Here is a 13694-nt window from a genome sequence, read left to right on the forward strand (position 1 = left end):
GAATTGTGAGTTTACAGGACACAGGGAATGTTGTTTTTTCCCTTAATTGCTGAATTGAATCTGACCATTACCCAATTAAGCCAGGATATATTCTCAGTGTATAAGTGTTCCGAAAACATGCACGCATTATATTTGTACATGAAATAGGGGCAGTGTTTAGAATGATCTTGGCTCTACCATATTTCTTGATGTTGGTATTATAAAAACGACTGGATTAGAGAAACAACAAATAACACATGTTACAAAAAGGATTTCAATTTTCCAGTATGAACTCAGTCATGCAAGAGAGCCCATATAGATTTCACAAATAAATGAATGCAGCCCTTAAAAGAGTACTGGATTCCCAGACATGAAAAAAACATGAGCCACAGATATAGCCAAATAACTTCAGAAATATTTCCAGGAAAAAAAAGGAAGCCTCGATAAGATACAAATTCTGAGATCCTGTGAGATGCTTACAGCTGAAACTGAGACACAATGGGCCCATCAGTAAATTCATTCCTAGTCAACCAATGTAGCCAAAGCTTTAAACAACAGATAAATGAGAACGTGTTTTGCATGGGAAAGTTCTCCCCAGAGTTCCTCATTTTTATGTAGGAAATCAATTTGCATCACTGATGATATCATTCAAATCAGACAACCCAAAGTTGTTAGGAGGTAATTTAGTTTTATGCTGAAGCAATTTGATACTTGTTCTGATTTGTGATTTTCATTTTGTTTGTTAATGAAAAAAAATTAATGAGCAATGTTACTAGAAATACAACTCATCAAAGCCTCGGCGTGCTTAAAAAGGTTGCCATATACTGTACATTGGGATCGCGGTGCAGCTGGTGCCTGGGCCTCGCCTAGGAGGAGCCATCAGTGGAACACACAGGCGCAAGCTCAGGTATCAAGGCCCTGACACATACCTTTGCATTGATTTGTGTTTTTGTCAAGGATTGCCTTTGTGGATACGATTTTTCCATACCTGAAAGAGAGAGAGAGAGAGGAAAAAAAGAAAAAAATCCATGTTATTGTAGCCCAATGAAGACACTTAAAACACCGTAATAAACATCGGTGCACACACAACTGAGCAGGAATAAACCAAGAAAACAAGCTCTGAATCCCCATTTCACAGCTGGATGACCTCTTTTCACCAGCTCCTCTTTATAACTAGAGAATGGGCTTCCTTCCCTACATAATCACTGGGTTGAGCCTTCGAAAATAAACCCGTCAGGCTGTCATAGGTGGCTAAGAGGGGATTGTGTGTGATTGTGATCAAAGTAAATCACACTCTGTGGATTCATGGAAAAATGCACAGGCCTTGGAGCCAGGCTGATCAGGGCCTGCGTCTAGCTCAGGCGCTTACCTAGTGCTGTAACTCTGAGCAGTTCAGCACGACTTATCCAAGCCCATTTTCTCATTTGTAAAAATGAGAATTGGAACAATCACTTTTCATGATTTGGGAGAGGGTTAAATTGAAATGTTGCGATTTCCTAGCAGGTTGTAGGATAAATAGGACTTTGTTTTTGCTACTAAAAAGGTATTAGTTATACTGTAAGTTAATTGAGGATAAGGACTGAGTTTTGTATTCTCCATGCCTAACACCACCGGTAATAGAAGCTAAATAAAAGTTTGCTGTAAATAATCAATGATATAGGTTATCCATGGTGCTTCCTCTACAATAAAATTTCTACCATAATATATCTATATATTTACATCATAAATGTTTTAATTATTTTATCATCTCTTGCAGAAGACCTAGTCTAGGTTTTTTTTTCAAAGGTGGGTCATATGGAGAATGAAATAATTTTGTTGAGCCTATTTATGAGGTATAAATGATAGGACTGAAGAAGATAAGTCCTAAGACCCTGTCCTTCTTTAGGATTCCATGAAGCATGCTTCTAGATCAACATAAGTACATGGAGAAGTTATAATGCAAATTTAACTACCAAATTTATTAACAACTCATCTTATGTTCAAGATTTCAGCTATGGTCACAAAATATTTGGCAAGTTTTCCTTTAATTCTATGTTCCTAAGGAAGTATAATAACATAGGATAAATATTAAACAATCTGTGTATTAATGAACTAGGAGGATAAATATTAAACATTCTGTGTATTAATGAACTAGGTTCCCTACCACCAATGTTTCTTTTCCATTTGTAATCACCTTGTACTATACCACTAATTCTTTGGAGCATTAAATTCTTGGAGTGGTCATTTATTAAAATTCTAGTGTTGAAAATAGCATAGTGCTAGAAATGCCTTTGCTTCTTTTTTTTCCCCAATGGAATAGCTATCATTATATTAATATCACCTACAGCCTTGAAAATCATTCCAGTAGGAGCTGAGCTATTGGTAGGTCACAATAGAAACAGGAATAATTGTATGAGATCAGTGGGAGGAGTCTGAGATGATTCCCACCTATAAGCTCCGTGCTCCTTAAGTCTGCCGAACTGGGCTGGAGCTGTCCAAAGCTGAACTGGGCAGATTTCACCAGCATAAACCTGACGCTTCAGCTCCTTGCATCTTTAGTACACCTGCCCTTCCTGCACCATTACAATGATAACCCTACAGTAAACAAAATCGAAGAGAGCTAGGGTTGAAAGTGTCTCTTACTATTTTGCAGATGAAGAAAATATGTTCTAAAAGATCATTAACTTGATCAAAATCATATAATTTGTGAAACTTCCAATAGGGACTTGAATATGGGATTTTTGAGTTTGGTGCAGTGCTTAACTAATATAGCATGCAGCCTCTAAAATAGAAAAGCTACATATATCAAGTCATCTTGTTCAATCAACCTTCACGTCTTTGGGGATCCATGTATTTGATCTCCAGGGCAATGCAATGTAGTCATTAAAAGAATATATTGTGGCAATAAACTTCCATGGCTCAAATCTCAGTTCAACCAGGGTATATTTGATTAACTAAGTCTTATGTGCTTTTTGCGTCATTTCACCATCTATAATGATATAAATCTATTTTTATATTGATTTAGATGATATTTATTTAAAATTGTGTACATCTACTTGTAAACCTATAAAATGATGATAACAGTCTCTACCTCATAAGGTTGTGGGGTTCACCTAGAGTGCTGATAACACTGGCTGGCATAGAGAAAGTGCTCATTTAATATTAGCTTTTCTTACTATCACTTTTTTGCTGTTATCTGCTACATAAAACTGTCTCCAGTCCTTGGCATTCTCTGAGGTAGATAAGAAGTGGAAAGGGGGTTAAGGTTCTGTCCCAAATCCCAGCTTAAAACACTACTACTTAGACTGTCAAAATCTTCCACTAAGAAACTTGGAAGGTAACGTTATTTGCTAAAAGGATAATTTGCATTTATAATTTATATTGTTATTTTTAATGTTTGGAATTTTATTAACTATATTCTCACTGTATTTAATCATACAATTACCCATAGGTTCAAATCTTTTCATGGTTTATTTAAAATGTTGCCTCATTTTATTTTAACTTGTAGATTTTTACTGAGCAGAGATGCAAATAATTTCTGTCCAGTGGAAAAGATAACCCTAAAGTTACAGCTTATTGCTATGTTCAACATTAATTAGTTTTGTATCTAAACTGACATTCTTATCCTAATGTTCCTTTATAAGTTGCCTACAGATATCTAGCTTTTCAAATGCTCTTTGAACTAGTTTTAACACCTTGTATATACAAGCCCACTCTCCCCAAAATTCTTCCTCCTTCCACATTCCCCTACCCCCAGGACATACATACAGCCTCTCTTTAGAACTCTATTTCATCCCAAGAGTTTCTCTTTTAGGAAAATAACCAGTACAATAATATATTTGAACAGTGTGTTCAGTAGACAATGTTTAAAGGTACCTATAACTGTAACCATTAACTACAGTGATGTTTGCTAGGTTTGGACTATTCAGGCAAGTAAACATTTGCAAAATTATATGGATCTTAGAGAAGAAAACAAAAAGAGAGAAAAAAGGGAATATTTGCTGAAACATTTTTCCCCACACAAAGCACCCATCAATACAATATGGAAGAAGTAAAAACCAGAGGAAGAAAAAGAATTTAGAACATTTATAACCATCTCACATCAGGCACATAAACCCTTAAGACAAAAATCCTTCTTTTGTTTCTAAAGCCACTCCTGAAATTTTTCCATAAGTACCTTCTAAATTAAAATTTAGCTCTGTCTCTTAAAGAGGAAATTGAAAATTACTGTATCTCATAGTGAATTCTGTCTCACAATGGGACTCTTAACCTATGGTGTCCATGTTGTCCTACTGTATCACTGTTACGAGGATTTCTTCTCCATAAAATTCAGTATATGCAAAAGATCACTATCAGTCTTTTAACAGCCAAAAAAGTGAAATGCTTTCTTGTAGAAAACATTTGTGACTACTTTAGCAAGCAACATTTTTCTTAAAAAAATTATTTTATTATTCAGAAAGTATTACAATACTACTATACATGGAAAAATCACACACACACACACACACACACACACACACACACACACACACACACACATGCCAAAAAGCAAAGTATGCTGTTTCTTGACTTCCCTATTCCTAATTACTCTCTAGGCGAGACTTTCCAATGGTCCAGAATCACAAAACCATAGAACACAACTTGTTAGTTCAGCCTCTACTCTGGCTGGAGCTACAGGAATTTCAGTCCTTGGCTCAGTTACAAGATTCTGCATTAAAAATTATTTCACAAAGCTAGAATATGCTTTAAACAACAAGAGAAGGTATTTAATGGGCCATTGGTTCTAATTCATGTCTGAACTCTCACGATGACAAACAGGGACTTTCTGCATGACTGGTGCTGTATCCTCCCTGCCCTGCTAAGTCAGCCACTGATGTAGGTAAATCAAGTTTAGACTTTTTTTTTTGAAAAGACCTAAAACCACCATAAAGACAAAAACCACCCATATAATGTACCTGTGAAGAATTGTATTAAATTTCTCTTATGTCTTGTCAAAGTAGAGTAAAACTACTGACTAAAGTTATTTTTTTAATATATTCTGAAGAAAAAAAATATTTCTCAGGTAAAATTATTCCTAAACTTACATTATGTTACTTATTTACTCTTCCCCTTTTTGGAGTTTAGATAAAGACCTTAAGTGTTCAGAAAGCTTTTTTTCTTTTTTTTATGCCACCCACAAGTGGAAAGCAAAGTCTGATATTAGAGGAAAATATGTGACCCAATTACTGAACAATGCCTGGAAATAGACACCTCAGCGGGGTCCCCAATTCTCTCTTCTATGTTTTCACTTCCTGAAGCTAGAAGAGATAAAATATCACCCACAGTCAACTTCCTGGGGGTGTTTCAACTTCTTGGGGGAAACAAATAAATGAACACATTTTTTTTAACCATAATTCTTTCCATCTGGGCTCAGTGCCTTCTCCAGCCAGTATGAGAAGCACGTAAGACAGCACTGCTAGGGCACTTTTCTATATAAAAATAAACAACTCCATGTCATATCTACAAAGTCACCAACTATCCTGAGTGCCCATAAATTCTCCAAACACAGCCCTGTTCCCAATAACATTGTCTTTATAGTCTAAGAGGACTTTGTGATCACAAACAGAAGCCAATGCACAATAACCACCCACTTACTACATTTTGAGTTTTCACAACTGAGTTTTATAATTCATGTGTTGTCTATCAACTCTAAAAAATACGCTTACCTGAGCTTGTCGATAAAATATTTACATTTAATTTTTTAAAGAAATAGTCAATTCTTTCTGACATTTATTCTTATTCTTAAATAGCATCTGAGTCATTTGTTGATAGATACCCTTGATTATTCCACATACAAGCCTCATTTAAACTAATGGAATCTTTTATTTTCCAAAACTGAGGAGAAAATAGAGCAATTATGGGTCTACTCTTCATCAATTATGAAGACATCAATTTGGTGGGATTTTTCTATAAAGAATTTCTTTTTAAAGCCTTTTACTGTGTCACCCACTGTGTATATTAATTCAGGTAATACAGGCAGAGACTGAAAATAGTTTCTGCAGTCAATCAACTCCCAGCTAACTCATTTTTCACATGCCTTCTATACTGATACCAAGACAAGAACAAAGGTATTACAGTTATTTAATGGATGGAATATTATCCTTTTAGCCAATGTGGTTGTTTGCCTACTTCTAGAATGCTCAATCATTCTTTGGCACTTGGGGATGCTAATGGGGTATATCTATGGCTTTTGAGATCCAGTAGGAATGTGGTGGGACTATCTCTTTGAGGGACCACATCATCCAGGTTCCATCTACAAGAGAACAAGTCTACAGCCCATTAACATTCTGAGTCATTAACAAATTCATTCTACAAACAAGTGGTCAAAGCCAGGAATAACTATTGTGGGCAGAACTATGTCCCCTCAAATTTCATATGTTGAGGCTTAACACCAACACCTCAAAATGTAACCATATTTGGGCAGATAGCCTTTAAAGAGGTAAGGTATACTCTATAGTAGCACAGGGAACTCTGCTCAATATTATATAACAATCTAAGTGGGAAAAGAATTTGATAAAGAATGGATATATAAAAAAAAAAATAAAGAGGTAAGGTAAAACCAAGTCCTATGCATGGGCCCTAATCGAATATGACTGACATGCTTATAAATTAGGACAAAGGCACAGAGGAAAGACCACAAGGCACAGAGGGAAGAGATGGCCATTTACAAGCCAGGAGAGAGGCCTCAGAAGAAATCACACTTCTGACACCTTCATCTCATATTTCTAGCTTCCAGAACTGTGAGAAAATAAATTTCTGTTGCTTAAGTGGTACTTGGTTATGGCAGCCCAAGCAAACTAACACAATAACCTCTTATTCAAGGTCTGGTGAGCTTTGATAAAGGGAATGAAGATGAGACCTCCTTAAATTCTTGACACAGTGATTTGGCAGTGGGTCCCACCAAGCCCTCACCTAACACCTCCAAGTTCTCTGTCACCTACGTGTGTGTGTGTGACAACAGAGGCCAATAAGTATCACCCAGAACAGACAACTAATACTCTAGAACCTGGTTCTTGGCCTTGTAGTTTGGGCATTCTTTTTATCCCCCCAGAGATAATCATACTCTTGAATCCACACCAAGTAAATGTCACAAGTTTATTGCACAAACAGAAATGTCCTTTTTTTTTTTTTTTTTTGTGGTACGCGGGCCTCTCACTGCTGTGGCCTCTCCCGTTGCGGAGCACAGGCTCCGGATGCGCAGGCTCAGTGGCCATGGCTCACGGGCCCAGCCGCTCCGGGGCATGTGGGATCTTCCTGGACCGGGGCACGAACCTGAGTCCCCTGCATTGGCAGGCGGACTCTCAACCACTGCACCACCAAGGAAGCCCGAAATGTCCTTTTTAATTTACAACTTCGGACTAGCACACTCCAAAGAAAACAAAATAAGAGTTTCTAGCTGGGAGAATTGAAGAAAATTTCAAGGAGGAGGAAGTGTTTAAAGAAGGGGTAACATTTTGACAATCAGAAATGTTTTTTATACTTCTTAGGGATAAGAAAAACAATTCTAAAAAAAAATTCTTTTTTAGACACATGTATTACTCTTTAGTACATTACTGTTTTCACGCTACAAATAGGTTCACCATGATCCTAGGGCTGTCATGCTGCATTTACAATCTGACCAACTCTAAGACAATGGTTCTCAGACTTTGATGTGCCCCAGAATCTCTTGGAGGCCTTATTAACACACGGAATGCTGGGCCCAACTCCCAGAAATACAGACTCTGCAGGTAAGAGGTGGGTCTGAAGGATTTACAGCTCTAATAAGATCCCAGGTGATGCTGATGTTGCTGATAGTGTTATGAGAACCACCACTTCAAGAAAGAGAATGACATACAAACACCAAAGCATGTGTAGTTTGTTATCTACAAAATTCACAGTCTGAGGGAACTTCCTATAGCCACGGAGAACTACTTTCAAAACTGCAAACAGCATTTGCTTTTGTTCAAATGATATTCTATGCTGAAAAAGATGGACTACAAATTTTTTCAGAGTTTTTCCTTAATAATATTTTTTCATTTACCTAATATAATGACAACTTACAACTCAAAGACAGCTGCTTTGAAATTTTTGTCAGGGACTTTTTAGAAAGTCCAAAGAAAACACATGGACAATATCTATGTAACTCTCTTCCTTCATCTGAAATAACTAGTTGCTAGTTCCTAGTTTGATTGAATTAGAGTACTAATATGAAAAAAATAACTGGCAGGCAAATAACAATTAGTAACTGTTAGTGTCTTTGCTGGTTCTTTAATGAGAAATGGATGTAAAGCTGGAATGAATATACTAGACTGAAAATGAATACTTTCAAATTCTGAAACAAAACAAAACAAAAATCACTAACTTGCTAACTCTTGGGTTACATTTTAGGTTATGTATTTATGTTACGTAATTAGGGTATATAGCCTGTCATCTTAGAGAAAGCTTGTGAGAAAGAGATTTCCATGCAAACAAATGGGATGGCAAATCACATCCTTTTGGGTACTTTATACAACCAATCATAGCACATTTCAGCATGCTTAACATCCTTTAATATTTGTTCTGCTAATGAGGAAAGAGAATAGGCTTTGGAACCAATTAATATGGACTTGAGAATCTGAAAAAGAATAGATACATGTATATGTATGACTGAATCACTTTGCTGTACACCTGAAACTAACACAACCTTGTTAATCAACTATAGTCCAATATAAAATAAGAAGTTAAAAAAAACTATGGACTTGAATCTGACCTGTACCACCCATAGGATGTGAAACAAACAAACTACTCAACACCTTGGTACCTCAATTTGCTGATCTGTATAGTGTAATCACTAGACCTGCTTTTTTAGTGGCTGTAAAGATGAAATAAAATAGTGTGTGCTAAACTTCCTAGTACAATGGGTGACCCGTTGAAATTTCTTCCATTGTCTTACTAAAGCCTACCTTACGCTTTATTACCTATACATTTACCATGTAGCATACAAATGTCCATGCATAACTTGGACAACAATATCTCTTGACTATTTGATAGAGCCAGTCTCCGTGCTGGCCGAGGCCCCTTAGGAAGCATAGGCTTTGACACTCATATGACCTCTCGTTTATACTCCAAGTCAATTCACAGTTTCTCCTCCACTCACACAGTCTCCTCCTGGCAACATCTAACTCCTTGCTCAGTCTGATCTCAAAGTTCAGCCCCTTCCATGCAGCCCCCGCTACCTTTCCATATGCATCTGCCTTCTAACCTCCCACCAGTACCCACTGCTCCAGTTACTACTGCAGGCCCACTCATTCTCAAGTTCCCCCTCTCCCAGCCAGCAGCCAACAAGTCATGGTACTTGGTGGACCACATCTTGACCCTGGCCCTCCTTGGTTCTCACTGCTGTCCACTTCTAGTTCATCCATGCATGGTTGATTGTCAATAGCATCCCACTCCAAGGCCGTTTGGTCTTCAAGGGCCCAATCCTGGTCTTCTGTAAGTGGATTTTAGATTTCAGAGATTTTAAATACCTCTCTTACCAAAAGCAAAGGATCCTATCAGGATTCATGGGTCCTCCCTTCAAAACCTCTCTAATGTCCATCCCTATTTGTTTTATTTAGTTGACACTTTTACAACACTTTTATGGGCCAGCCCCTCTTCTAGGCTCCCTATGTATATCCGCTCTTGTTAGTCATCACAACAAGCCCTGGATGTGGTCACTAGCTGTGTTACGGACAAGAACACTGATACAGAAACACCTGAAGTAACTTTCTCAAGGTCACATAACTAGGAAGTAGCAAAAGCAAAATCCCGGGCTGTCTGGCTTCAGAGCATGGGGCCTGCCTCTCAGCTCTAGTGCCTCCTGCCAACCTCCTGTCTCAAAAAGGAAGCCATTGCTTCTCCTTTTCTCTCTTCCAACTCCCATTCATCCTTGCCATGTCTGTGCCCTTGTTTCCCTATATATCACCTATGTTTTCTGAAACTTAATCTTTTTTCCCCAGCACCAGGGCTCTTTCCCCTCTGCCTGCCCTTGAACATTTGTAGATCATTTCTTCCTATACATCGGCTATCATCAAGTTTCTCTCTTTTCATTCCTTGACAGAGTGGTCTTGATTGATTGCTCTGCTCATTCTACTTCTTAATTTCTAATTACATCCTAAATACTGACTTCTATTATTGGAACATAACTGAAAATTAACTAGTATCTTCTTAATAAGTAAAAAAATCAGTCATCATCATCCTTGACTTCTCACTACCATTTAACCCCCTGGAAAACCTTCATTTTGAAACATTCTTCCCTTGGGTTCCATGCAGCACACTAACCTGGTCCTTATCTTCCTTTCTTGCAGACAAGTTATCCCTTTATCTTTTTCACTTGGCTTTTCTTCTCCTCTAGATTCCTAAAAGTGGGTGCACCTCAAGCATAATCCTTAGCCCACTTTTGTTTTAGTGCTACAATATCCATGAGACTGCTAATTCCCAGAAAGGACATGTATCAGAATCAACTGGATGGCTTCTTACAACTCTGGGCTCCAACCTCAGAGTTTTGATTGTTTGGGATGAGGTACAAGAAAGTGAATGTCTAACAAGCTCACAAATTAGAACCAAGAACCACACTGTGAGAACCATTGATTAGAAATCTCCTTCATTATCACATTTTGAATTTCTATTTCTTTGTGTTTCCATCTCATATTTCTTTCTCTAGATCTGCCTTCACCCTCAAACCTCAGTCTAGAATCTACAATTAGAGTTATTGGATATTTAGAGTTATTAATTATTTCCCTTTGGAAAAATTAGAATTATCGGATATTTCCCTTTGGATGGAATGGTCATCTCAAAATGCAAAATGCAACATCTCAAAAATGCAGCAAAGTTGAACTCGCTGTTTTCCCCTTTCTCCCTTCTCTGAAAACATCTCTGGGGCAGAAGCTAGTTGGGTAGTAATGTGTGTACAGGGAGGAGACTCTGACAACCTGGACAACTCAAGCCCCAGCTGGAAGGGCTCTGCATCCTGTCTCTGGCCATTGTTACCACAAAGGAATGGGATCCAAATGTTGCAAGGCCTTCTGATTGTTTCTGAAAGAAATCTGGATTTTCAGGCAATATTTCTCAATTTTTCAAGATTGTCTTAGAGTTTTTATAAAACAATGTGAAAACACTCTTCTAGGCAGACTGAGCTTGATGGCTGCCAGTTTGTGACGTTGCCCTGATGTCCTCCAGCTGCCCCTTCTCATTCTAAATAACATAGATCCTTCCAGGGCAAAATGTATGTTCTGACCCATTGTCTGCCAGCTATTTCTCCCAAATCTGCATAGCTGTTGTGCTTATGGCCTGCATAAAATCATCTAGCATTATTATTTTTTTTTCCTGTTTTATGGTATTATTTGTTTGTTCCCCATGAGATTGTCTCTTCAACCAGACCTTGATTTTTCAGGGGTCTATATAATGCTTTATGCTTCTGTGGACATCCCTGAAATATCCAGGACAGAGTTGGATGAATAATAAATGTCTATGCAAATCTGCTGATTTTTAAGTAAATTTTATGAACCTGACTACTTTTTCCACATCAGAAACACCTACTAATGACTGAACTACACTTACACACAAACAAATACGTATATACCATTAATTGAGCACTTGCTATATGCTGGTCACTACACACAGTGCCTTAGGTATTTTATTCCAAATTCTCACAACTACCTAATAAGCTGATATTATTATTCTCATTTTTTAAGGATGAAGAATTAAACTTAGATACCTTAAGTGACTTGCCCAAGTTGACACAGCTATTGAGTTACATTGCTTATATTTGAACTCAGGTGCATTTGGCTACAAAATCCCTACTCTTTCCTTGATAATCACACTGTCCTTAAAGCATAATGAATAAACTTGGGTAAAAGTCAGTCCCCTGGCCAGTCCTGGGGTCACAGAAACATTTGCAAGTCTTTTGTACACGTTGGACATGACTGCAGCTCCAAAAGGCACAAAAATGACCAAAAGTCATTGGACATAGTATAGCTGGACATTCATCATAGATTGTTAGAACTCACTTCTAGAGAAACTTCTTTCTTAAAGAAGCTTCTGATTTCACAACATGTAGCCCATTCTAGTACATCTGTGACTCTAATGTGAACTGTATGCATAATGTAAAACATAGCTTCACAGCAGAATTGACATTTGCCATTTGGGGAAGACATCAGACCTCAGATTCTGAAAATTCTGACATCATCTATTGACTCAACACTATTAAAAAAAAAAACTGCATCAAATATGTAGCATATGTGACCATTTTGAGAGCCGTGTTTTAGTAGCAGTGGAATCAGCTGTTCAGAGCACATGCTCAGTTTCCATGATATCCCTCAGTACCAAAGCACATAATCAGGTTCTCAGGAAAGTTCTGTGATGGAGTTGTTACTAATAAAGTAGTAGCTCCCAATCCTCGCTTAGGCTACTTAGCTTCCTTCTAATTCCCACCCAGATTTTCTTTGTCACTACCCTTCCTCCTCCAGCTCAACTGGCATCTTCTCTCTGATGCCTTTTCTCTCTTCCCCAAGTAGCTCATTTCAGTTCTGGTTATGATCCAACATGGCATTGAGCATATCTCTATTAGAAAGTGCATTGTATCATCAATTGTGTCAACGACAAAAATGCAATACTTTATCAATACTGCATTGTACTGTGCTGTACTATACCTTTGACCATCCTAATACTGAAGATGAGTTCTTCAAGGGTAGGGCATAGGTGTTATTTATTTTATATCCCTAGCCTTACATGCAGGGCTCACTCAATAATTGTTTGTTGGATGAATGCATAAATAAGTGAATACCATATATCACATCCCCAACATCAGAATGTAAATTCTGATGCAAAGCTATTTTTGCATTATGCGTACAGTTCACATTAGAGTCACAGTTGTACAAGAATGGACTAAAGGTTGTGAAATCAGAGAAGACAATCAGAGTGTCAATGAGAGTAAGTATATCTAGGCACAGATATATCTTCCACTTTGCAATGTGACAAAGCGCATATCCTACTGACAGTGATACATCACGTTTTAGATCTTATATTGAGCACATTCACTTCATTTCATTCAAAAGGAGAGTGAGTTATAACATCATTCAAGAGCCAAAATATGAAATAGTTGTAAAGTCTTTGTTGTAAAATGTTTTACGGCATTATGTTATTTTAAATTGACAAAGACACTCAAGAAAAAGAACTGACATAATATATTGAATGAGGAATTTCGTATAGTAGAGCAGCTACTCTAAGCTTTTTTTTTTAATACAAGAATGCCACTGCTTCATTTGAAAGAATCAGAACTTGCAGTGGGAAAAATAGACAAAACCATGTCATGTAGAGAGAAGTGGTCCCATGAAGCTCACACATACCAGAAGCAGAAAAGATGAAAATCAAGCCCAACTTTTAAATCTCATATCTTTAATTTCAAAACTTATAAAACAAGGTACCCAAGTGGATGAGAACACAGCCATTTTTGTCAACACATCAATCTCTTCACATAAAATGTTGAGGAAGTTATAAACTTTCCAATATAAATACAAAATATTGGATAAAGCTCTTCTGTGTCACTCCAAAAGATTCAGTCCTTGTGTTACCATAGCAGAAAGCTCACTGTCCAATGGATATTCAAATAATTCATAACATAAATCAATGATGCAGTCCATTTACCTCTGTGAAGATTATTTGTTTTACAGATTGTCTGTATTAGTCATAGTATTTTAAAA

General features: G+C 37.3%; 1 protein-coding gene across 8 annotated transcripts in view; it reads right to left on the reverse strand.

Moving 5' to 3' along the window:
- The window catches only part of RBMS3 (RNA binding motif single stranded interacting protein 3), a 725561-nt gene that overhangs the window by 489552 nt on the left and 222315 nt on the right, over positions 1–13694 (reverse strand). For all 8 annotated transcript variants that reach the window (XM_060162485.1, XM_060162484.1, XM_060162489.1 and 5 more), the window contains exon 3: positions 909–967. In XM_060162485.1, coding sequence (XP_060018468.1) covers positions 909–967 — 59 coding nt within the window. The remainder of the gene's footprint in view (positions 1–908; positions 968–13694) is intronic.

The sequence above is a fragment of the Lagenorhynchus albirostris genome, chromosome 10, assembly GCF_949774975.1.
Source record: "Lagenorhynchus albirostris chromosome 10, mLagAlb1.1, whole genome shotgun sequence".
NCBI classification, from domain to species: Eukaryota; Metazoa; Chordata; class Mammalia; order Artiodactyla; family Delphinidae; genus Lagenorhynchus; species Lagenorhynchus albirostris.